This window comes from Nicotiana attenuata, chromosome 1 (assembly GCF_001879085.1).
Source record: "Nicotiana attenuata strain UT chromosome 1, NIATTr2, whole genome shotgun sequence".
NCBI classification, from domain to species: domain Eukaryota; kingdom Viridiplantae; phylum Streptophyta; class Magnoliopsida; order Solanales; family Solanaceae; genus Nicotiana; species Nicotiana attenuata.
Window position 1 is genome coordinate 93,322,731 of NC_031989.1, and position 27,793 is coordinate 93,350,523.

The window sequence follows — 27,793 nt, forward strand, 5'->3', positions numbered from 1 at the left end:
ACCTCAATTTGAGGTTTTAATTTCAATTTTACGAAAATTCCTAAATTTACCCAGATCCCCAATTCCTACTAGTGGTGGGCATAATACCGGTCGAACCGAAAAATCGACCGAACCGTAAATTTTAGTTTTTCGGTGTCGCTTTAATTGGTTATTGAGTCGCTGTGCAGTTTATATTATTAAATTTTGTTTTTTGGTGCGGTTAACGATCTTGGTGTTTCGATTTTCGGTTAAACCAAAAAACCGATGTTTTGAGTATATAATACACAATGTTTACAAATGAATGAGGTAACTAGAGGTTAAATTGATATCAAGGCCTGTGTTCAATATCATGATATACCTAGAGGAATAAAGAAGAGACTTTCTGTTGCGGCCAAACGCACACGCAAGTATATGCGATCGTCAAGTGATAAAGTGACTAAAAGTCGGATGTCGAACCCACGAGGACTTGTGATTAACTATTAACTAAATTAGACCATCTTAATTATCTAAACAAGAATTAAACCTAGAAATATTTGATTCTAAACTAATTAAATTAAGAAATATAAATAATGAACTTTGAACAGAGAAAGAGCAGATTTTTATAATATCAATGTAATGAAAATGAGCTAGGATTATGGGCTATCTAACATTCCTATTGTATTCTCAATTGAATTGACTAACTAATTTATCTAGTTTATTGGTTAACAGGGTTAATATTGCTCATATGAATCTGTCGAGTTCTTACTCGCCTATTCAAGCTAACCTAACTCCTATGTGTCTATGGAATTAGAACTAACAAGAACGCATTTATAATTCCTGCAAATTAAGCAAGCAAGGCAATTAGGTATATGTCTATCCTAACCGCGAATCCGTTCCCCGATGCCCAGGTTCAAGAACTTGCTATACTCAATCCTATATGCAATCTAGAATTCCCACTTTCGAGTTCAATTCAAGATTCGTAGATAGTATTCAATTGGTGATCAAGCTATAAAATAATTAAGTACAGGACTAAATAAATAAACCAATATGATAAACAAAGAAATCAAAATCAATATTCGAATAACAATAGTCATGAATGAACCACAACCCTAGAACGTGAAGTTTAGCTCCACATAGACATGGTAGTAAAACAACAAATCATACAAAGAAACATAAAAATTACTAAGTTTGATGGAAGAAAAGATGAAACCCGGCCTCCACGGCGGCTCTGTGCTCTCCCTTCGTCAAAAGTTGTGTAAAAATTATGTTTAAGGACTATTTATAAGTGTAGGAAAAAGCCTAAATGAAATAACCAAGTCCAAGAATAATTGGGAGAAATCTCCATCGAAAATCCCGTCACGTCTCGCGATGGTTATGCGCCCAAATCTGGACGGCTCGCGACGGACATTCTCGCGTTAGGAAAAGCCTTGCGAACTGAAACTTTTCACTCTTCCACGTAAGGCTCATTTAATGTGCTGCTTTATCTAATTTCAAATAATCAAAGCTTGATGCAATATTCTAAGCTTCTTAATATCAAAACCAAAGGTGCTGCTCTTCCAGGTAAGTTCTCCCTTGATTCTTTTTGTTATTTTATCATTTTTCATATCTTATCTCTACCATATTACAACATTAGTGATCCCTTTATCCCTCCAGTGAGTAAACCAAAATAATAATCTTTTTGAATGCTTCAATCATTACATCTTCTCCAATTGTTTTGTGCATTTTGTTCCAAAATTCCATCTTCAAAGTACTTACACATAAAATAAACTCAATTAAGCACGATTATATTATAATTTAGCATTAATGCACTAAAATATAAGGTAAATAATGCACTAAAAATATATAATTATAGCCAAACATCACTACCCCACACTTAAACGTTGCTCGTCCTCAAGTCAACCCCACACTTTATATTTACCACATTTGAAGCACACTACACCAATGACCATGGTTGATAGCAACAATTAAACTCTAGCATATACCATCACATACACTTCCCTTTTCTTATGTCATACTTCAAAACATTCACAACAAACACAACATACTCGTAACAATCCTAGCCTCAAAAACCGACTCAATGTGACAATGCACTCATGGCTTGAACACCCAACATTGTTAAGAAGTCTAATAACGTAACCTATCCCTCGTGAAACCATGTGCCCTCACAGCAAAATCAAGAAAAGCAAATTGAATTGACACATTCAAATCTCGTGATCAAATATAATTTAAGGACCTCACATATATAAAAGAAAATCGCTCACTCTCACAAAGAAGTCACATGCATGCAATTAATACCATAGGCTTGCCCATAATGTGAATCTCTACTAATTTGGGCTCACTCAATCTAAAATCAATTAGGACTTTTCATGGTTGTAATGTGGGCTAAGGAACAGGTAGATATATATTAGGAATAGTGGCTAACCCTCCTAAGCACTTTAACAAATCATATGATAAATTAAGCGCAAATTTCTCAATCCACTTTAATTTCACAACTACAATCACCTCCAACAATGTTCCCTCTTTCTTTAAGCACTACTTTAATTTATACCCCACTAGCAAGAATCAAGACAACAATTTATTTTTCTACATACATTTTTTTTTTTTTTTCAACTATTATATTTCCTCTTTCACTTTTCGTTGGTGGTGTATTATTTTACAAAACAAGTGCACCTTTCTTTCTTTCATTGGTTCCACTCGAAAGCCACCCAATTTTTTTCCTTACTTCTTTTAGCGCTCATTTTATAATTATAGTGTTTTAAGAGGTAAAAGGATCAAAATAATATCAATTAAGAACAAAAAGGATATTGGCTCGTAATGTGGGCGCCAAATAAAAGTCTATAGGCTCAAAAGGGTTAACTAGGGATAGACTTTATTCATGGAAAGCAATAAGCTCAAAAAGATCAAAGAAAGCCTAAAATCATTTCTCAAATCGAGCATCACCTAAAATTTCGCTTTTACTCACATACCGGGCAAGTTCTAGACTCAATCACAAAAAATATGGACTACACAAAAACCTCACCATACATGGCACATGACTTATTAGGGACAATCCCATTCCGACTCTCAACAAATTTAAGTATTTACAAAGCCATGAGATATTAATTCTATAGCAAAAAGTCACATAAGTCAAGTAAATGAGACATAGGCGTCATAAAACATGCTATCCAACTAAGCAAGGCATCATCAATAATTTCAAATCATAGAGAAGATACTACACATGCTAAAGCCTAAATATGCTACTATCAAACAAGTCAAGGGCGCCTAGATTCATCATTCTTCCTCCTTTTATTCCCTAAATTCTAATCCACTCTAAAAAAATTAAAAACTACTACCCCGTTCAAATTACATCCCATGGAAAAGAACCGAGGCACAAAGAAAAATCATGGGGAATTATTACTACCTAAAGAAAGCTAAAAGACATGTTTTTGTGTTTTTTTATTTTTTTATTATTTTATTTTTAGATTTTAATCCCTCAAGAAAACTGTCTAGGATATCCATCGTCGGGAAAAGTCCGAATTTTCTGCTTTTTTTACCATTTCTTTTTCAAAATATTTTTTTTCTTTACATAAAAACTACTACACTAAGAAAGAATACTATAGCTAACCTAGGATAGAACGGAAAACCATCCAAACAATCTCCTCACCCCACATTTAAAATTGTGCAATGTCCTCAATGCACATTGTAAATAACAAGAAGGTAAAAGAGACTCCCTGGTAGGCTAAAGGCCGAAGCATTAGCTGCTCACGGGATACTCAGACTTCTCTCAGGTATGATACTTTGTGCGGGTACCCCACACTTAGTTCCAATCACATGGCTCACTTTTGCACACTTCCTATGGCTTTGCTCCCTATGCTCAAGATCCTAAAAAATAAAATAACACTACAAAAATAATACAATAAAAAAAATTCAAAAATAAAAGAAAGCAGTAAAGCTGGGTTGTCTCCCAACAAGCGCCTAATTTAACGTCGCGGCACGACGTGAACCACTTTTTCCTCCACCTCGAGCTTATGAATTGCACCCCTAACATGGCTTCCAGTCTGCAACTATGCTCCAGTGGTGGGGCTACAATGATAACCAGGCCAAGTAATAATTTTTCACTCTGCACTGCTTGGCCTTTAGACGAGGAATGTAATTTTTGCATTTTGGCACAACAAATTCAAGAATATAGGCACTCTCATCCTCACTCTTTGACTCCCTCATAGGCTCAGATGGCTCGATTACTATCTTACTATCTAAACACAATGTGGAAAAATGATTGGAATGAGGCCTAATGCGCCCTAACTCATGAATCTTACTACTATTTGCATCCTTATATTTACACACACTCAAGTCTCCCAAGGTAATGTTATCTATTCCCTCATATGACTCTAGATCACTCTTCTCAACATTGGAATCCTCAAAAAAAATATGGTCTTATTATTGGTATTCTCGTTTTAGCTCCTCAATTTGGTCTAGAAGATTTTTTCAGCTTCACACAACTCATTATTAAATTGTTGGGCGTTACACGCATCAACCTTTGCACTCAAATCTGCATCTAGGTTATGTAAAGCCAAGCCAAAATTATCAATTTTATGTGCAAGTTCATCTCTCTCCTTAGACCAATCATTTACCAACGTTGTTGTCACGACCCTAAACCCCGACTCGGTCGTGATGGCGCCTCTCGTGAAGATAAGGCCAACCGACACATTTCCAACCAGTCTTTAAGCAATTAAACAATAAGCATTACGTCTAAAACATGATATAAACTCGGAAGTAAGAATGACAATACAAAACAATACGCGGAATACAACCCATCTCAGCCCGATACCGGGGTGTCACTAGTCATGAGTATCTACCAAGTCTAAATACAACTGACAAATCTGAAATGTACTCAGTACGGTCTAATAGATTGACGAGAGAGAAAGCAGTGCTGCGAACGCCGGCAGCTACCTTGCTAACTCCACTGACAACTGCCACCACAGAAAATACCTGAATCTGCACACAAGGTGCAGGGAGTAAAATGAGTACTGCCAACTCAGTGAGTAATAATCATAAATAAAGATTGAGTGATAAGAAATCACGAAAAGAGCATCAACATACTGTATAGAAGCAGTTTCAAAATCCAGTAAGAAAGCAATGAAGATGTAAAATCCTTTAAAATATCTTAGCTCAGTTTAAACTCTTTTCAAAATGACTTTTTCAACAGTTGCGCAAATGAATGCAGAACAACAAGTGCAAGTAAGCACAGAAATCAGCCCCTCGGGCACAAATGCACAATTAAGCAAGTACATGACAGGTAAATAAGAAAGATAAGCACATAAGATTCGCCCCTCGAGCACCATATCAACAAATCCGCCCCTCGGGCAATATCTCAGAACAGTACCAGCCCCTTGGGCAATCACATAGAACAGTACCAGCCCCTCGAGCAATCACATAGAATAATACCAGCCCCTCGAGCAATCACATAGAACAATAACAACCCCTTGGGCAATCACATAGAACAATACCAGCCCCTCGGGCTATATCTCACATAACACTGGGTACCCGCGCTCACTGGGGGTGTGCAGACTTCGGGAGGGGCCCCTTACGGCCCAAGCGCAATAACAAGCCATCTCGTGGCATCACAAACAGGCTCTCAACCTCATGTCAATATCAAGCCACCTCGTGGCGTACAATCTCAGGCCCTCGGCCTCATAATCAAATCAGTGTATCACCGCTGCGGCGTGCAGGCCGATCCCAAAAATATGTATCACCGCTGCGGCGTGCAGCCCGACCCAAAAGATATCCTCACAACACATGCTCTCAGCCTTACTCAGTCAAAAATCACATAAGCCTCTCGGGCAACAGTAAAATAGTATTTCTCAGCCCAAAACATCATTTAAATATTATGTGAGTATTAAAACAGAGTAAACATGGTTGAGTTTTGAATACAGTGAAAAATAACATGACTGAGTTCAAGTATAAAGTCAAAACAGTGAGGAAATATCAACAAAGATCCCCGAAGGGTCCAAATAGTTGGCACGAAGCCCAAACATGGCATACAGCCCAAATAATGATGATAACAAATAGATTTCAGTCAAATACGCGGTAAACCATCAATCGGGACGGACCAAGTCACAGTCCCCATAAGTGCACGACCCCACGCTTGTCATCAAGCGTGTGCCTCACCTCAATATAGCACTACGATGTGCAATCCGAGGTTTCAAACCCTCAGAACGTCATTTACAATCATTACTCACCTCGAACCGGCTAAATCTCTAGCTCGCGATGCTTTTCCCCTCGAATCGGCCTCCACGCGCGTCGAATCTATCCAAAATCAGAACGAGGGCATCAAAATATGCCAAGGGAACAAAGCCCAAGCGAAAACAATCAATAAAGGGCACAAACCCGAAATAAGCAAAAACCGAGCTCCGGGCCCACTTCTCGAAACTCAGAAATTTTTACATCAATAGAATTGTCATCCTCATACGAGTTCATACATATCAAGAACATCAAAATCGGACGTCAAATGGCCCCTCAAATCCTTACTCAAAGGTCTCTTAAGTCTCAAGCCCTAATTACCCATTTTTGGTACTGATTTCTATGGATTTCAAGCTTACAAATGATAAAATTTAAAATAGAAACAAGTTTAGGGTCCAAAAATCTTACCTCCATGAAATCCCCTTGAATTCCCTCTTCAATTAGCTCTCCCAAGCTTTTTCCCGGATGAAATATGGTGAAAACCCTCTCAAAATCGCGAAGGGTGAAATATATGCATTCTGACCCAGGCATTTTCGCATCTGCGATCCAATAAGCGCATCTGCGCCCCCGCTTCTGCGGAAAAACATCCGCTTCTGCGGATTTCACTAATGACACCAGGCGCCGCATCTGCGCCCTTCAACCGTATCAGTGGTACCGCATTTGGGGTTCAACGTTCGCTTCTGCGGAAACACTTGAGTTCCCAAAAAATGCATCTGCAATAACCAAACCGCACCTGCGGCTACGCAGCTGCGGGCCCTCAACCGCATCTGCGGTCCCAGACAAATTCTCCACAAATCCGCTTCTGCGGCTAATGACACCAGGCGCCGCATCTGCGCCCTTCAACCGTATCAGTGGTACCGCATTTGGGGTTCAACGTTCGCTTCTGCGGAAACACTTGAGTTCCCAAAAAACGCATCTGCAATAACCAAACCGCACCTGCGGCTACGCAGCTGCGGGCCCTCAACCGCATCTGCGGTCCCAGACAAATTCTCCACAAATCCGCTTCTGCGGCAAAATATCCGCTTATGCGGCGCCGCATCTGCGGTCCCCAATCCGCAGATGTGGAATACCAGAAGCAGCAATATGAGCTGCTGTAACAAGGTTCCAACTTCTTCGAAATCATTCCGAAATCACCCCGAGGCCCCCGATACCTCAACCAAAAGCACAAACATATACTAATACCTTATTCTAACTTGTTCCAATCATCAAAACACTTCAAACAACATCAAATCAACCAAAACACATCGGATTCAAGCCTAAGTTTCTAAAATCTCCCGAAATACGCTTTTGATCAAAAACCCAACCAAATCACGTCCGAATGACCTGAAATTTTATACACACATCCCAAATGACATAACAAAGCTACTGCAACTCTCGGAATTCCATTCCGACCCCTGGATCAGAATCTCACCTACCAACCGGAAATCGCCGAAAACTAACTTTCGCCAATTCAAGCCTAATTCTACACCGGACATCACCAAAATATTCCGGACACACTCCTAAGTCCCAAATCACCTAACGAAGCTATCCGAGCCATAAAATCCGCATTCCGAGGTCGTTTACCAATAAGTCAAAACTTGGTCTAACCTTTCAATTTCGAGCTTGAAACTGAGAACTGATATTCCAAATTCGTTTCGATTACCCGGAAAACCAAAACCAACAATTTGCATAAGTCATAATATACTACACGGGGCAAGTCATGCCCAAGAACTGGCGAGCAAAGTGCAAAAACTCAAAACGACCGGTCGGGTCGTTACATCCTCCCCCCACATAAACATACATTCGTCCTCGAACGTGCCCAGAGTTATTCCAAAAGTCGACTGAATAACCATACCATGCACATACCCGGGGGTGATCCCACGTCACCCTATCTCATATAGGTCTGATAACACATTGCAACTGAAATTTCACAATCCAATCTAGCCCACGAACCTTAGAACCACCTTTCCACTTCCGAAATCATCCACAAGACCAGAATCTCACATTTATACTCAGAATAAGCCCGTACCAGCTATTACAAACCATATCTATAACCTCAGGTGCAATTACATGATATACCACATAACTCAAACACTTGCAGCGATAACTTCTAATCACAGCAGCTGCACACAACAACGGAATACTGATAGAAAACCTCTTATCAACTGAAGTCTCATCCCAACACTTTCATTACTGCCAGTGATAAATAAGACACACAGCAAACCTTAACCATTTCTTAGATCAACCATTCATGAAGCCACTTCTCCTTTGGCAAGGACCATAGCAATTTCTGAGCCGAACCTCGATATTTACCCTTCCAACATGCTGAAATCGAATCTATTCGCATTCATTAAAGATCCCCACGATCTCATCTAATCCACACGAATACTGTGGTGACATGACACCTCAACACAGACTAAAACCACAACTTGCGGAATACGCGCTTCAATAAACAACAGTCCGAACATACTCGAATCATGAAAATGACTCAAATGAAAGAGCTGTACCGCAAGCTCACTGGTACCACCACAACACAAGGCTGAGACCCGTTTCACATCATAGAAATAGAACACACGAATCTAGCCCGCAAGGTCATATCTCCGCATAACTTCGCTACAATGCGCGATCCTATCCAAATACTTCTCCACATGAAACACCTCAAGTCACTCTGCTAGAAATTGGCGACCACGCTCAATCAATATCTAGAACCAAAACAAATCATCATCCCCACGGTGAAGCATATAACATACACCACACAACCCGAAAGGACATAACGGATATGCCATCCACCGAGCAACACCTAATTAATCTTCCCGCTCGACTCCCACCATGGAACCCAAATAGAACCGCACCATATGTGCCTATAACCCACAAATCATAACACCTTACAACACAGAAAGGTAACTCATAGATCTCCCCAGGTTACTAATAAGATCAATAACAATTGATTCAACACATCCCTCACCAATAGCAACTCAAGTCAACAAAACCATCTCAATGCAGATCACACATACATATAGGTCTACTAATGATCCACACATCAACCCTAGCCACACACAATAGATAAATAACACTCCGAAGGTTCACAATAACTGAATCATGGCACATGCTATCGTATGACTATCTACCCACATCTTTGCCGTCCACAACTACGAGCTAACCTGTATATGAGAACTACTAGTCTCCAACTCCATATAGCACATGAATTACCATATCTGATCTCAGTTTTGCCGCTCGAATGTACAACACACCTCTAATACTCAATCATCCCACAAGAGGTACACCTATAATTCTTCTGTGCCACCTGGCAAACTCGCATATCATCAGTCGATCCAACAAGAAAGTGCCACAATACTACTAAAGTACCATCCACTTAATCACATTGCCTTTTTCTGAATTATATGCCCTCGACAAATTTACCTCCAACTAGCAATACCATTTCCTTAAACATCTAAAGGTCATCTCTCCAATTACCTGAAACCGCTCGTGCTGCTTGAGAATTTATGGCCTTCCGAACAGAACTGAACCGAAACCTTACACACGCAAATCTCAATCCTCCACACATACCGCAAAAACCAATCCATCCTAAAATAACATGAGAATTTCATATCCCTTCAGAGCCACAAGCAACGATGTACTCAACCAACCAAGAACTTTTCCATTGATCAATTCTAGAAGAAAATCACTATATATCTCAAGCTCCTCACGCCAGCAGAAAATAAACATCTCTAACCGCGGTAGAAATCAACAAGAACTCTCTGACTCCCCTTGCACAAAAACCAAGTCTCTCAGGACTGAATCCTCCTAACTCAATCAACCTACGCAGGCCACTGAGACCCAAGAGCATCACCGCGAAATACCTGTAGACCTCATTACCTCGTAACATCCAAAGAACTAATCATATCCTTGCCATACCGGTTCGGCATACTACTAAACTATCCCATCTATCCGAGCTCCCTTCTGATTTACCTTTACTTGATACTCCTTCTTGCTATAACATCACATTTTCCCAACCCAAACTTACCACACGAGCCAAGCATAATAACACGGCCTCAGGCTCACAATTCGCTGAATACTCTTTTAAATGTTCCCAAAAGCACCACATTCAAGATACCTACCCTGAACGGACATACTGCGAATCTAAAGCCATTACCTTCACCTTCCCGATACTGATACATAGAATCCCTTAATTGATATAGAAATGACTCAAGTCTTGACATCTCCCCATGAAAACATAGTTTCTAACCACATATGCAACTTTACGATACCCAATTGTTATATGTAGAATCTTGAGCACATTAGAGCCATTCTCGTAAGTCATCCACTCTACTCAAACCGCAATTAGCCCGATCAAAAGAACCGAACACCCTGTGCCTCATTAGCACTTCAGACACTGCAGAATGCAACCTCATCCCAATACAACGAAGCAACTGCCGGCTCTATGCACCAAGCATCTTTTACCAACAACAACTCAAGACATTCTGAGATTCTCTTACACCTATGAAGCATGACATAACCTTTGTCAAAATTTTCCTTTACTCGAGGCATCCTCGGTCTCAATCTCCATAAGCCATAACTGGTTCACCAGTACGCTTCAAACTGGAACTAACATAGCACATAACCATGTAATCGCCTAATCAATAGCAGACTCCTCCACTTGGCTCGAAGCCATAGATCAAAACATACACAATAACTCATAACGCTTTTACTTAATTGCTGCCATAATACCACAGTGAGATCAACTCAATCCTTCATAAGCTCGTGGAACACAGACCATCTGGTACTTTATATCTTCTGCAACTCTCGCGTTTACTAACGTAACAATCAAACCCACTCTCTTATGCGACCCGAATTAAATTTCAACACATATATTTCACTTGTAAATGGGATTTTCTAACAGACAACATATGGATCACACAACCCCAGAACAATTCGCAGGAGATAACCCACCTGCTTTGCCTCAAACTGGCATTTTCTGTATACCTTCCACCGTCATAACCATTACGCAGTCACTTAATCTATCTAAGTCTGAACTCACATCGGAACATGAAATTTACCCCACTCCCAACTAGGAAACATGAAAAGATTCTTCATGCACCCATAACTCGGGGCTACAACTCGAATCAAGACGGAAATCAAGCACCTAATAGTTCTTCTATCCTCCAGCAGACCCTTCTTGTCGCTTCCAAATCATACGAATACATCTCGCAGTCACATCACCCTCATCACGTAACTAACCAGTCATTACTCCCCTTAATAGGGACACAACAGAACATATAGATCCAGAAACACGTGCTTACACAATCAACACCTCGGTGCTCAAGCTATAGGCAAAAATCCAGCCTCGAGTCCTCCAGACTGGCCCAACATCAGCACATAGAGATCATATCTCGCCCCTCGACCAGGGAATCACAAGCCATCGATGCACATCTGATACTGAGCACTCACGTGCGCATACGAATGCGTGGATGGAATTTCAAGAGTTACTTTTCAAGCTGAATAAAGGACGCACGATAAGAATTTCAAGAATATGGAGTTTTCCTAAAGGTTCTGCAGCCTCTCGAGGATAAATATAGACGTCTCCGTACCGATCCGCGAGACTCTACTAAACCTGCTCATGACTCGTGAGAACTACGTAACCTAGGCTCTGATACCAATTTGTCACGACCCTAAACCCCGACCCGGTCGTGATGGCGCCTCTCGTGAAGACAAGGCCAGCCGACACATTTCCAACCAGTCTTTAAGCAACTAAACAATAAGTATTACGTCTAAAACATGATATAAACTCAGAAGTAACAATGACAATACAAAACAATACACGGAATACAACTCATCTCAGCCCGATACCGGGGTGTCACTAGTCATGAGCATCTACCAAGTCTAAATACAACCGACAAATCTGAAATGTACTCAGTACAGTCTAATAGATTGACGAGAGAGAAAGCAGTGTTGCGAACGCCGGCAGCTACCTTGCTAACTCCACTGACAACTGCCACCAAGCTTAGAAAATACCTGAATCTGCACACAAGGTGCAGGGAGTAAAATGAGTACTGCCAACTCAGTGAGTAATAATCATAAATAAATACTGAGTGATAAGAAATCACAAAAAGAACATCAAAATGCTGCATAGAAGTAGTTTCAAAATCCAGTAAAAAAGCAATGAAGCTATAAACTCCTTTAAAACATCTTATCTCAGTTTAAACTCTTTTGAAAATGACTTTTTCAATAGTAGCGCAAATGAATGCAGAACAACTAGTGCAAGTAAGCACAGAAATCCGCCCCTCGGGCACAAATGCACAATTAAGCAAGTACATGACAGGCAAATAAGAAAGATAAGCACATAAGGTTCGCCCCTCGGGCACCATATCAACAAATCCGCCCCTCGGACAATATCTCAGAACAGTACCAGCCCCTCGGGCAATCACATTGAACAGTACCAGCCCCTCGGGCAATCACATTGAGCAATACCAGCCCCTCGGGCAATCACATAGAACAATACCAGCCCCTCGGACAATCACATAGAACAATACCAGCCCCTCGGGCTATATCTCACATCACACTGAGTACCCGCGCTCACTGGGGGTATGCAGACTACGGGAGGGGCCCCTTACGGCCCAAGCGCAATAACAAGCCATCACGTGGCATCACAAACAGGCTCTCGGCCTCATATCAATATCAAGCCACCTCGTGGCGTACAATCTCAGGCCCTTGGCCTCATAATCAAATTAGTGTATCACCGCTGCGGCGTGCAGCCCGATCCCAAAAATATGTATCACTGTTGCGGCGTGCAGCCCAACCCAAAAGATATCCTCACAACACAGGCCCTCGGCCTTACTCAGTCAAAAATCACATAAGCCTCTCGGGCAATAGTAAAACAGTATTTCTCATCCCAAAACATCATTTAAATATCATTTGAGTATTAAAATAGAGTAAACATGGCTTAGTTTTGGAAACAGTGGAAAATAACATGACTGAGTTCGAGTATAAAGTCAAAACTGTGAGGAAATATCAACAAAGATCCCCGAAGGGTCCAAATAGTTGGCACGAAGCCCAAACATGGCATACAGACCAAATAATTATGATAACAAGTAGATTTCAGTCAAATACGCGGTAAACCATCAATCGGGACGGGCCAAGTCACAGTCCCCATAAGTGCACGACCCCACGCTCGTCATCAAGCGTGTGGATCACCTCAATATAGCACTACAATGGGCAATCCGGGGTTTCAAACCCTCAGAACGTCATTTACAATCATTACTCACCTTGAACCGGCTAAATTTCTAGCTCGCGACGGCTTTCCCCCTCTAATCGGCTTCCACGCGCATCGAATCTATCCAAAATCAGAACGAGGGCATCAAAATATGCCATGGGAACAAAGCCCAAGCAAAAACAATCAATAAAGGGCACAAATCCCGAAATTAGCAAAACCCGAGCCCCGAGCCCACTTCTCGAAACTCAGAAATTTTCACATGAATAGAATCCCCATCCTCATACGAGTTCATACATATCAAGAACATCAAAATCGGACCTCAAATGGCCCCTCAAATCCTCACTCAAAGGTCTCTTAAGTCTCAAGCCCTAATTACCCATTTTTGCTACTGATTTCCATGGATTTCAAGCTTACAAATGATAAAATTCATCATAGAAACAAGTTTAGGGTCAAAAAATCTTACCTCCAAAAAATCCCCTTGAATTCCCTCTTCAATTAGCTCTCCCAAGCTTTTTCTCGGATGAAATATGGTGAAAACCCTCTCAAAATCGCGAAGGGTGAAATATATGCATTCTGACCCAGGCATTTTCGCATCTGCGATCCAATAAGCGCATCTGCGGAAAAACATCCGCTTCTGCGGATTTCACTAATGACACCAGGCGCCGCATCTGCGGCCCTTCAACTGCATTAGCGGTACCGCATTCGCGGTTCAACGTCCGCTTCTGCGGAAACACTTGAGTTCCCAAAAAACGCATCTGCGATAACCAAACCACACCTGCGGCTATGCAGGTGCGGGCCCTCTACCGCATCTGCGGTCCCAGACAAATTCTCCACAAATCCTCTTCTGCGGAAAAATATCCGCTTATGCGGCGCCGCATCTGCGGTCCCCAATCCGCATATGCGGAATACCAGAAGCAGCAATATCAGCTGCTGCAACAAGGTTCCAACTTCTCCGAAATAACCCCGAGGCCCCCGGGACCTCAACCAAAAGCAAAAACATATACTAATACCTTATTCAAACTTGTTCCAATCATCAAAACATTTCAAACAACATCAAATCAACCAAAACACATCGGATTCAAGCCTAAGTTTCTAAAATCTCCCGAAATACGCTTTTGATCAAAAACCCAACCAAATCACGTCCGAATGACCTAAAATTTTACACACACATCCCAAATGACATAACGAAGCTACTGCAACTCTCGGAATTCCATTTCAACCCCTGGATCAAAATCCCACCTACCAACCGGAAATCACCAAAAACTAACTTTCGCCAATTCAAGCCTAATTCTACACCGGACATCACCAAAATATTCCGGACACACTCCTAAGTCCCAAATCACCTAACGAAGCTATCTGAGCCATAAAATATGCATTTTGAGGTCGTTACCAATAAGTCAAAACTTGGTCAAACCTTTCAATTTCGAGCTTCAAACTGAGAACTGTTCTTCCAAATTCGTTCCGATTACCCGGAAAACCAAAACCAACAATTTGCATAAGTCATAATATACTACACGGGGCAAGTCATGACCAAGAACTGGCGAGCAAAGTGCAAAAACTCAAAACGATCGGTTGGGTCGTTACAGTTGTTATAAGACAACATCGTTCCTCATATTCCCTTAATCGTGAATATTCTTCCCAATACCAACCCATACTCCTATATTCAAATTCAGACATCCCAGAGTTCAGGTCATGACAAACCCAAAAAAATGGGCTATAAAAGTCTTCCGTCAACCAAGCGTCTTCATCAATAACCTTACCTGCGGATATTTCATCCCCATATGTAATGTTGAGAGAACTAGAAGCACACTAAGAGAAAAATTAAATTGTTATAAAAATAAAATATTTACAAAAGGAGAAGGAAAAAAAACGTGTAAAGATACAAGTAAAAGTCTAATCTAGAAAAATAGTTAATTTCTAAATCCCCGGCAACGGCGCCACACGTAAGTATACGCGGTCGTCAAGTAATAAAGTGACTAAAAGTCGGATGTCGAACCCACGAGGACTTATGATTAACTATTAACTAAATTAGACTATCTTAATTATCTAAACAAGAATTAAACCTAGAAATATTTGATTCTAAACTAATTATATTAAGAAATACAAATAATAAATATTGAACAGAGAAAGAGCAGATTTTTATGATATCAATGTAATGAAAACGATCTAAGGTTATGGACTATCTAACATTCCTATTGTATTCTTCAATTGAATTGACTAACTAATTTATGTAGTTTATTGGTTAACAGGGTTAATATTGCTCATAAGAATTTGTCGAGTTCTTACTCGCCTATTCAAGCTAACCTAACTCCTATATGTCTATGGAACTAGAACTAACAAGAACGCATTTATGATTCCTGTAAATTAACCAAGCAAGGCAATTAGGTATATGTCTATCCTAACCGCAAATCCGTTCCCCGATGCCCAGGTTCAAGAACTTGCTCTACTCAATCTTATATGCAATCTAGAATTGCCACTTTCGAGTTCAATTCAAGATTCGTAGATAGTATTCAATTGGTGATCAAGCAATCAAATAATTAAGTGCAGGATTAAATAAATAAACCAATATGATAAACTATATGAAATCAAAATCAATATCCGAATAACAATAGTCATGAAAGAACCACAACCCTAGAACGTGAAGTTTAGCTCCACATAGACATGGTAGCAAAACAACAAATCATACAAAGAAACATTGGGAGAAATCTCCATCGGAATAATTGGGAGAAATCTCCATCGGAAATCCCGTCACGTCTCGCGATGGTTAAAGCGCCCAAATTTGGACGCCTCGCGACGGACATTCTCGCGTTAGGCAAAGCCTTGCGAACTAAAACTTTTCACTCTTCCACGTAAGGCTCATTTCATGTGCTGCTTTATCTAATTTCAATTAATCAAAGCTTGATACAATATTCTAAGCTTCTTAATATCAAAACCAAAGGTGTTGTTCTTCCAGGTAAGTTCTCCCTTGATTCTTTATGTTTTTCTCATTTTTTATATCTTATCTCTACCATATTACAACATTAGTGATCCCTTTATCCCTCCAGTGAGTAAACCAAAATAACAATCTTTTTGAATGCTTCAATAATTACAACTTCTCCAATTGTTTTGTGCATTTTGTTCCAAAATTCCATCTTTAAAGTACCTACATAAACTCAATTAAGCACGATTATATTACAATTTAGCATTAAAATACAAAAATATAAGGTAAGTAATTCACTAAAAATATATAATTATAGCCAAACATCACTTTCACCTAAATCTAAAGAGAAACCAAGCTTGTGCAAGTCATTAGAAAATGCAAGCTTTGTAGTCTCCAAGGTAAAAAATTTCAGAAGAGCTACTTCATTATTTAGTCAACAGAAACAATTTAGTGTAATCAACTTCATCTTAAATGCTAACACTGACTTTTGTTCTTGATCAAAGAAAGCAACTAGAGCATTCATTTCGAGAGTGCCAAACTGCCAACTAGAAACAATGAATTTGTTACAATAAAAATTTGTGATTACAAAATGCAAGAGCCACAGATGACATAAAGAAAGCAAGTGAAAAGAATGCTATGTAAATCTAATCCAATGATACAATAGTATCAATCAAATTTAACATATCTGCCAATTGCACAGGGTAAAGATCCGTAGTCTACATCGGATATAAAAAATTTGAACCGTTAATAACCGAAAAACTAAACTGAAAATAACCGAACCGAACCTTGAAAAAATCGCACCGAACCGTAAATACTTTGGTTTTGCTTGGTTATTAATATTACAAAATCGAAAATCGATAAACAGAACCGTACTTTCATAATAACCGACCGAACCGGCTGACGCTCATCCTTAATTTCTACCATGGAAGAACAAAGAATAGGGCTAGAAATTAATGGGTGATGTTACAAATGGAAGAAAATAAGTTAAAGTGCATAAACCTATGAATTGGTATTGAGTTTTCTCTTCAAGGTCGCCTCTAGGCGAGCTCTAATGGAAGTTTATGAAAAATGGGAGAAATCCCGTTTTGGGACTCGTTTAAATCACTGGCGCTAGGTGTTCATCGTGTTTGCGTGAAACCAGACATGTTCGCGAAGGGCACTGCCCAGATAGCTTATGCGATAGCGAGTTACTCTACGCGTTCGCGTAGTCTTAGCCCCCCCCCCCCCCCCCAGACTTCGCGTTCGCGATCTTGTTCACGCGTTCGCGTAAAGTAAGTCCATTTCCCAGCCCAGCCCATCCAATACTACGCGTTCGCGTTGGTGTGGACGCGTTCGCGAAGGGCAGTCTCCCCACTGCTCCGCATTCGCGTCCTATTCCTCGCATTCACATAGTCCCAACTTACCTTTCGTGATCGCGGTCGTATATTCGCGATCGCGAAGAAGCTTTTACCAGACACCAGCAGAAATGAAAAACCGGCAAATTTCCCAAGTCCGAAAGATCCATAAGCTATCTGAAACTCACCCGAGCCCTCGGGGCTCATAACCAAATATACAGACAAGTCCAAAAACATTATGCAAACTCACTTGTGAGATCAAAATACCAAAATAACACCTAGAACTACGAATCAGACACCAAATTAAATGAAATTTTCAATAAAACTTAAGAACTTCTATTTTAACAACCGGACGTCCGAATTTTGTCAAATCACTTATGTTTTTCACCAAATTTTGCAGAAAAGTCATAATTATAATAATGAACATATACCAAGCTCTGAAACTAAAATCCGGACCCGGTAGTAATAAAGTCAAACCTTGGTTAAATCTTTAAATTCATTAAATCATTAAACTTCAAATTTTCGACAAAATGTGATAACTCGAGTTAGGGACTTCCGAATTCGATTCCGAGCATACGCCCAAGTCTGAAATCATGATACAGACTCACCGGAACTGTCAAAACACGGATCCGGGCCCGTTTGCTCAAAACGTTGATCAAAGTCAACTCAAATGGATTTTTAAGGTAAAATTTCTCATTTTATCAATTTTTTACATAAAAGCTTTTCGGTAAAAAGGCGCGGATTGTGCACGTAAATCGAGGAAGGCTAAAAGAAGCTATTAGAGATTTCGGAACACAGAATTAAAATTTAAAATTCTAGATGACCTATCGGATCATCACATGAATATGATATGTTTTGCCAAATTGTTCTTCTAATTTTGGCAAGTAGTAGCTTTTGGTTTTTAAACTTGTACTCTATGACATATTTCCAAATTTGGCAAGTGGCATTTTCCTTCTTACTTAAAAATTGTCATGACCCGGATTTCACACTCTCGGAAGTCGTGATGGCGCCTACGAATGAGAGTTAGTCAAGCAAATTTTAATTACCTTTCCATTAATAACATAACTCCTTTTAACAATTATCGGCAATAATACAAAAGTAACGAAATTAATTAATAAGCGAAAGTCTCAATATTATAGAGAATTTAATAAAAATGCGGAAAATCCCAACAAAAGCCACCAACCAAGACTGGTGTCACAGTTTCACAGACGGTCTAAGAGTACTACACATAAAGGTCTGAAAGAAATAACTCGACAGTGTCTCTAGAAACACATGAAAGAAACGGAAATATAGATGAAAGGAGATGCCAGGGCCTGCGAACGCCTGCAAGGCTACCTCGGGTCTCGCTGGGCTGAAAGCCTACTCCCACACTACTGCTGCTGCTGCCTGAAGCCTGGATCTGTGCAAAAATAGCACAGAGTGTTTTATCAGCACAACCGACCCATGTGTTGGTAAGTGCCTAGCCTAACCCCGGCGAAGTAGTGACGAGGCTAGGACCAGACCACCAAATAAACGTGTGCAGATATATATATACATGTACAATGGAGACGTAGCAAGAAGATAACAATTTAAGCTGGGGAAGGGAGCATGCTTCAGGGGCAACAGTTAGAAATAGAATTTCAGGAATAATAAAGCGTACATCTACAATTTAACTTCTAGCAGTAAATGAAGAGATAAGGCAACTTTCATATTCCACTCATCTTGTTGCAGGCGTGCAACCCGATCCCATTTCTCAATATCTCTTGGTAGGCGTACCACCCTCTCCCATTTCAATATCACTCGTGGTAGGCGAACCACCCGCTCCCATTTCAATATTACTTGTGGTAGGCATACTACCCACTCCCATTTCAATATATCAACAGTTCCTCCAAAAGAAAATTTACTCTAACAAACGCAACTATGAATACGAGTTCATAAGACAACAAGTATACAAAATTTATGATTCACTAAGGAAAACAAATAATGACAAATAGCAATTTAATTATGGATTATAAGGGGGAAATTAGGCAATTTAGTAATTAATATGTTGAATTTCACGTAGCAATTAAGTCACATAATCATGAAGCAATTAAGGCATAAATTCAAGACATAACGTTGCGCAAGGACACCTTGGTTCAATAATAACAAGTGACACGATAAAGGGAAATGTCAACGTAAAGAATCACAGAAATAATGGAATAAGACAAGTAATGCACTTGAACTAATAACAACAAGAAATCATAGCAAACAGCAATAAGTGCACGGCATCACCTTTCGTGCTTTTACTCTCATCCTCACCAAGCAATGATATAAAATGTGCACGGCATCACCCTTCGTGCTTTTACTCTCTTTCCTCACATATATTCAATAGAATTGGCACGGAATGGTACATCGTGCGGCACGGCATCACCCTTCGTGCTTTACTCTCTTTTCCTCACAATAAGCAAACGGTGCACGGCATCACACTTTGTGCTTTACACTCTTTCCTCACAAGATAACAAACAATGCACGGCATCACCCTTCGTGCTTTACACTCTTTCCTCACAATAAACAAACAATGCACGACATCACCCTTCGTGCTTTACTCTCTTCCTCACCCAAACAACAATCACAAACAAGGGCAAGGGAATAAAAAAAATAATAATAGAAATCCCGGCAAGGGAACACAATAAAACAGTTAAATCCCGGTAAGGGTACAACATCAATAGTCTCAACGTCCCGGTAAGGGAAAATATTCAATAATCAACAACGTCCCGGCAAGGGAGTAGATCAACAACTCTTTCTCTTTCTTTCACTTTCATCACATAGTTCACATTATCACTCGAGCCAATGCACCAAAGATTTACTTACCTCATACACCTTCACAATTTGTATTTCAACTCGAGCCAACGCTCCATGAAGTTTAAAGATCACAATTCCTTTCACAAGCTCTTTACAACATATAGAAGTCATCAATTAAGAATGGAAGGACTCACGGTCATGCTAGATACCAATGTATAGATACCCGTCACCATGCCTATACATCGTACCCGACAATTAGCAACTACCAAATAAGACTCAACTCCTATTCCCTCAAGCTAGGGTTAGACCAAACACTTACCTCGATGCTTTGAATTAAACTCAAGTCTCAATTATGGCTTTTCCCCTCGATTCCGCCACCAATTCGCTCGTATCTAATCACAAATTCTTTAACTACATTAATAAACATAAATGAATCAATTTGAATGCATCAAAATAAATTTCCCAACGTTTTGCCCAAAATTCCAAAATCGCCCCCGGGCCCACGTGATCAAAACCCGAGGTTCGAACCAAAACCCGGTTACCCATTTCCCCACGAACTCAAATATGTAAATTGTTTTGAAATCGGACCTCAAATTGAGGTAAAAATCACAATTTTTAGAAAACCTAGGTTCTACCCAAAACACCCAATTTCACCCATGAAAATCCTTGATTTTAAGTTGAAAACATGTTAAATGATGTTAATGATTGGAGGAAATGAGTAAAAATCAACTTACAAATGATTTGGAAGAAGTCTTGTTCTTGGAAAATCGCCTAAGGAGTTGTGTTTTGAAAATGGGGTGAAAAATGTTTCAAAATTCGACTAAGTATAAAAATATGCAGGTTGCAGATATGGGATTTGCGAACTGGGGTTCGCAAATTGCGAACCCCGGCCTGTTATGGGAATTGCGAGAAAATTGTTCGCATTTGCGAACCCTTTCAAAATCCCAGGATTCGCATTTGCGATCATTTATGTCGCATTTGCGACCTGCCCATTTTCGCATTTGCGAACAAATAGATCGCATTTGCGATCAGGCAGCCAAGTCCCTAGTCTCGCATTTGCGAGAGACCCTCTTCGCAAATGCGAAGTCTGCTGCTCAGAAAAATACCAGAAATTCCAAAGTTAAAAAAAAATGCACCCGTGGCCTATCCAAAACTCATCTGAGCCCTCAGGGCTCCAAACCAAACATACACACAACCTCAGAAATATCCTACGGACTTATTCGTGTTATCAAATCGCTAATATAACATCATATACATCGAGTTAAGCCTCAAAATCCATGATTTCTTCCAAGTTTCACAAAACATCAAATTTTCCATTTCAAGTCCGAAACACGTCAAACGACGTCCGTTTTCAACCAAACTTTACAGAAAGTGCTTAAACCATATATAAGACCTGTACCGGGCGCCGCAACCAAAATACGGGCCCGATACCATCACGTTCTGATCAAATTTCATTTCCAATTTCCTTAATTATTTTCAGAAAATAATTTCACACAAAAATTCATTTCTCGGGCTTGGGACCTCGGAATTCGATTCCGGGCATACTCCCAAGTCCCATATTTTCCTACGGACCCTCCGGGACCGTCAAATCACGGGTCCGGGTCCATTTACCCAAAATATTGACTGAAGTCAAATTTATTCATTTTAATACCAAAATTTAGCATTTTTCTCACAGAATTCATATTTAAGCTTTCCGGCTACGCGCCCGGACTGCGAACGCAAATCGAGGCAACCCTAAATGAGGTTTTCAAGGCCTCGGAAGCACAGAATGAATAAGAAAACAAGTGATGACCCTTTGGGTCGTCACATTTAACTTGCTTCCTCTTTCCTTCACACACACAATCACAGGTACATCCTAAATGTGAGTTCAGGGAATCCAGTTCATCCCAAACCTTTTTCAATTGGGTGAAGTACCCTGCTATGCTGTTGTTTCCTTGTACTGATTTTGCTATTTCCTTCTGTAGGTGATATAATTTGGCCCCATTTGACTGGCCAAATCTGTGTTCAAGGCTACCCCTGAGTTCTTTTGCACTCTTTGAGTAGAGGACACTGTCACCAATGTCCTTAGACAGTGAATTGAGCAACCATGAAGTCACCATGTCATTACACCTGCTCCAAAGTGCATACTCTTTGGAAGTCAGAGATGGTGCAGCACAACTCCCATCTATGAAGCCTAGCTTATTTTTGGTTGAGAGTGCTATAAGCACTGATCTTCTCCATTCGGGAAAACCTCTTCCATCAAATGGTGAGTTGACAATGGTCATACCAGGTGCATCTGAAGAATGTAGAAAATAGGGATGATTTGTGTCATGATTTGGTCCATTGTTAGATGAACCAGAGGCAGCGATAGTGTCTGTTCCAGTCATAATTCAGTGATTGGATTGAATAAGCAAGATATGAAAGAGAGATTGAATGGATCGAGCTAGAGCTCTGATACCATAAAAGAAATATAAATCAGATTTCTGAATTTTCTGTGTATTATTTCATCATCTGTATCAAATATTTATACAAGTAGCTAATCTAACAAGAAGAGAAAAGATTCTAATTATCTGTACACTTGTACAAAATCCTATTGCTAGCTCTGTAACAGAAAATAACCAAAATATTCCTTTACAATGTATTTACATGTGCTGTATATCCTCTTGCTCCAGCTGTCCAGGTTGTGTAATCAAACGGCTGAGATTTATCTTCAGTTTGGACGGTCAAGATCTGTCCACGTTTATAATCAAGAAAAGGGCCCAAATAGTAGAGACAACATAGAGATGTCCAAACTCTATCTATTTGTCTAAAACCCATCTATCTTCTTCTTCTCTTCTGTAAAATAATCGAAATCTCTTCTTTGATATTCTGCACTATTGACATAGAGCTTCCTTTTCTTCTTCAACAGTATGAGATACTATTTACACTGTACGGGCTCATTTGGGATAAGGAATAATTAATTTCGAAATTAAAATTAAGATGAGCTTATCCACATTTATTTTAAAATTAATTATCTCGTATTTTTTTATCCTTATGGAAGGCCGAGATACCAAATGACCCCTGCGAGTTCATGTCGTTAGCTGAGCAGGTGAGAAGTCCAAATATTTGACCCTCTCTCTATATGCACCACGTATATTTTGCTACAGTAATAAGAGGAAAAACCTAGGGTAGTGGTTGTGGTTATAGACAAATTTTTTGATCAAAGCAGCAGATATACAATGGATATTCGACTTTCGTTCAGAAACATTTCTTCTCACGGTTTATGGTCTTGCCCAAGAAAACAAAAGGGTCTCAAACCTTGCTGTTCAGGAAAAGACTCTCAGCAAAATGGCGATTCAAACAACAATAAAAACCCAGGTTGGATATTGCACTTCCGTATCTTTATTTTGACCATTCATTGAAATATGGCTTGACCCATTTTCTTGATGTTGTTGACATATTGTCTAATTTTGGTCCTTTAGTTGTATATCAGTAGCTTTCGACCATTCACTAATATCTGGCTCGACCCTTTTTCTTGTTATAGTTAAAACTGTTACATGATTATAGTTTTTTAGTTGCAATTAAGTAGAAGGGGAGCATTGGAGCAACAGTAAAATTGTCTCCGTGTGACCTATAGGTCAAAGTTTCGAGCCTTGGAAGCAACTACTAATGCTTGTATTCAGAGGCTAAGCCAGGATTTGAAGCTTGTGGGTTTGGGATTCTAGTTTGTTTATGTTACTTGGTTCTAAATTAACAATTTATATATATTCAATGAATTTTTTAAGACAAGATTTGGACCAAAGTTACTGAGTTCAGCCGAATCCGCAGATCCTGTGCTAGCTCCGCCTCTGCTTGCATTAGGGTAAACTGTCTACATCACGCCCCTTGGGGTAAGGCCCTTCCCCGGACCCTGCGTGAATGCGGGATGCCTTGTGCACCGAGCTGCCCTTTTTATTTTCTTCAGTAACTTTCGATCCTTTCCTTGCTATGGTTGAAAGTATTGCCAAATCATTTTCCTTTAGTTGCTGTAGTAATGAACTGAAAGCTAAATTTATAAGCAACAAGCGGTGCTGGTGGTGATGAACTGCTAATTAGCTTATCTATGGTTTAGGATACACTTAAAAGATGCAAGCTTTACCATCCACTACATGGATTCAAAGATGGAGCCAGGATTTCAACCTTACGGGTTCTAGATTTTAGAACAACGACTTCAAGTATTAGTGAATAGGTTCTAAATTTAATATTTGTACGTATTTTATGAATTCTAAACACCAAAGACATTGATTAAGCAAAAGTTACTAGGTTCGGCCGAACCGGCCGAACCTGTAGTTCGGCTCGTGCCTCCGCCCCTGTATGGATTATAGTGCAAGTTTTGCAGGGTATGACTAATACAGGCGAATCCGAAATAGTGGGTTCATCATATGTTGGATCTGCCTCTGATTACTCAGGAAGGAGTATTTGCCACTTCGTACTATTGGGGAAGTGTGTAATACTAGAATTACTATCTTCTGCACAACTGGAATGCAGGATAATCGGCTCGACCCGTTTCTTGCTATGGTGGAAACTGTTGCGAAATCATTGTCTTGTAGTTGTTGTAGTAAAGAACTGAAAAGCTAAGTCTAAGCAACAAATGGTGGTGATGAACTGCGAGTTAGCTTATCTAGTGCTTAGGATGCATTAAAAGATGCAAGAATTACCATTAACTACATGTTATTATAGTGCAAGCCTTGCAGGTCATATTTATAGAGGCGAATCCATTATTTAAAGTTATTTAGAGGATGCACCGCGTTATCTCACGGACAATAGGTTCATGATATGCTAGATTCGTTTCTGATTAGGAAGGAGTGTTTGTAATTTTGTACTATAGGGGAAGTGTGTAATACTAGAATTACTATCTGCCACATAAATGGAATGCAGGGTAAGGCTGCTGTGGTCGTAAGGATTTAACCACTGCTGATTTTAAAAGAGAAATTTTTGCTTTTTACAATCACTAGGTGTAAATTTATTTGGGGAGATCTTTACTGGTTCAGCGACCCAAAAAAGAACAAGAAAGAAAGAGGATTAGGTGCCAATTTTGTTTAGGTACTTCTTCGAAAACTACTTGGCATTGTGTTGAATAAATCTACCTCTGACTTTTACTCTTGTGAATTAGATGGGAAAGAGTTTCAGAACCCTTTCTTCTCAGACGGGGTTGAAGTCATGTTCCCATTATCAGGCAACATATATATGGGAGAGATAGCCACATCACCTAGGAAGAGTCAGCTTCTTAATCTATTCTTGCTTTTGCTTTTCTAGCATCCCTCATTCCTTGAGGATGACTCTGTTTGAGGATCGAGAAACAACAACAACAATCCAGTAGAATCCCACTAGTGAGGTCTAAGGAGGGTAGAGTGTACGTAGACCTCTAGAAAAAATAGACAGCTCTGCGATAGAGCTACGGATGATGGAAGTTTGGTGGTTTTAGGGATACTAGGAGTATTATGCTTAGGCTTCAAAGCAAGGACTCTATGTTGATGTGTTAAAGAAATTGGATCTGAAACTTGATTAAGGAGGTGGCAAATAGAAAAAGAGGAGGATAAAGGGAATATGAAAGAAGAGAAAAGATCTCCATGGATTTCATCAAGAAATTCTTGGGAGCTCAAGCAACTGCTTCATATATACTGAAGCTTAGAAAATATCAACCTTACACAAAATAACTGTCTTATATTCTCACAATGTGTCTTTACACGAGCGGCACAAGTCCAAGTTGTAATTTCCACTTCTTCTAGCACTTCTGTTCTACGTTCTCCAAGCAAGGTGGTGATGAGTTCCTATCCACCTCCTCAATTAGATAGCAGTGGCATTTGCTACACATGCTTTATACCTAGTATCATTGTTGAGATTAACTATTATTAGAGCAACTCTCTAGAATACAAAATACACCGCCAAATGCATACTGAGAAATTATCTGGATCAGTTGAATCGACTACTCGAGCACCTCAATTAACAGCTTCACTACCTGTGTAAGAACAGCTGCAAACTCAAAATATACAAATGCTCATGAACTTACTAGGACGGTGGACTAAAGGTTCCTGTGGTATAAAGTTTTGAGACTACTTAAAAGGGACAGTAACCTCAAATTTATGCCAGGTATTATAGAATGGGAAAAAAAAGGAGCTCGACTTCCTTATGTTGGTTGAGTCTGAATGTTAGCTCGTTCTTAAAGAAAATGTGATGACACCAAGGTTTTTCAACTGAATAATTTGATTCCCTTTGATAAACCATTCATTGTTATCAGATCCATTATCATACTTTACATCATATTGATTTAAATGAATACTTTGCAGCAAGCCCACAGTTTGCTAGTTATTGGTCTCTCTCCGAAAGAAACTATATCATCTGAATAAGGCACTAATTTATGTCTATGGCATGCCAGCACAATTCTCAGCAATACTGCCAACTTAGATATTGGGCTTCAAGTCCATTTATGGAGACAGGAAACCAAAACACCCGAACTCTTACAGTTATAATAAGTTCGTATTATGTGTACTCTGTGGGAGCCAAAGCTCTTGACATATGGTGGTCCTGTCCAGTCTGTCACCTCAATTAGAACAATTAGCATTTATTCTGATGAATCATATCAGCATTATTGATTATCAAGGGACAAATCTCTTTTCCGAACACATTCCCAAAAGTGTGTATTGCTTTTAAGACACCATGGGAGTAACTGCTTGTAGTTTGTTAAGATTGATAATAATCCATTGAAGTCACTGCTTATCTTTTTTTCACATTGATGAATGAATTGTTAGGGATATATTAGATATGCCCTAGATCCAATCTCATGTTTGATGATTTGAACATATTTTGTGAATGTTATTTGATATAAAAATATATGGAGATTGTTAGGGATATATTAGATATGCCTAGATCCAATCTCATATTTGAGTTATATATATATATATATATATATATATATATATATATATTGCTTCACCAACTCTTTCCCTTAAAGCTAAGGAAAAGGATGAGGCTGTGACCGAATGTGAAAACCAATTCACATAATTCAACCTTTTAATTCTTTACAATTATATTTATATTGTAAAGTTACAATCACATTTTATATATGAATGACAGTGGCCGCCTACTTCAAGGACTTTTTTTTTCTATGTCCTTTTATGGACTTTCCTTATATAGACATGAAGTGAAAACATTTTTCTAATAGGGCAAGTAAAAGATGGCGGCTTCAAAGATGACGACTTCCTTTTTTCCTTTCAAAGTCCATTCCAAATTGGACTTCAGATAATCCTCTTTTTTTTTTTTGAAAAATTCAAGTTACTAATCCAATTCAAACTTGGATTCTAACTTAGAAATATTTTCCTATTATAAAATTCAAATCCCATCCCAATGGGTTGAATTTGCCGAAATCTTTAGGAATTCATTTCCTAATTGAATTTCACAGTCAAGTCTTTAATAATA

General features: G+C 39.5%; 2 protein-coding genes across 2 annotated transcripts in view; one reads left to right on the forward strand and one right to left on the reverse strand.

The window, feature by feature from the left end:
• On the reverse strand, positions 21,409–22,746 carry LOC109238538. Its single transcript, XM_019405015.1, has 2 exons — positions 22,233–22,746; positions 21,409–21,470 (listed from the first exon to the last, which is right to left on the reverse strand). The coding sequence occupies exons 1-2, from the start codon at positions 22,744–22,746 to the stop codon at positions 21,409–21,411; spliced, it is 576 nt and encodes a 191-aa protein (XP_019260560.1).
• Positions 23,428–27,793, forward strand: part of LOC109230564 — a 15,059-nt gene continuing 10,693 nt past the window's right edge. The window contains exon 1 of the mRNA XM_019396042.1: positions 23,428–23,716. Coding sequence (XP_019251587.1) covers positions 23,578–23,716 — 139 coding nt within the window. The 5' untranslated portion in view covers positions 23,428–23,577. The remainder of the gene's footprint in view (positions 23,717–27,793) is intronic.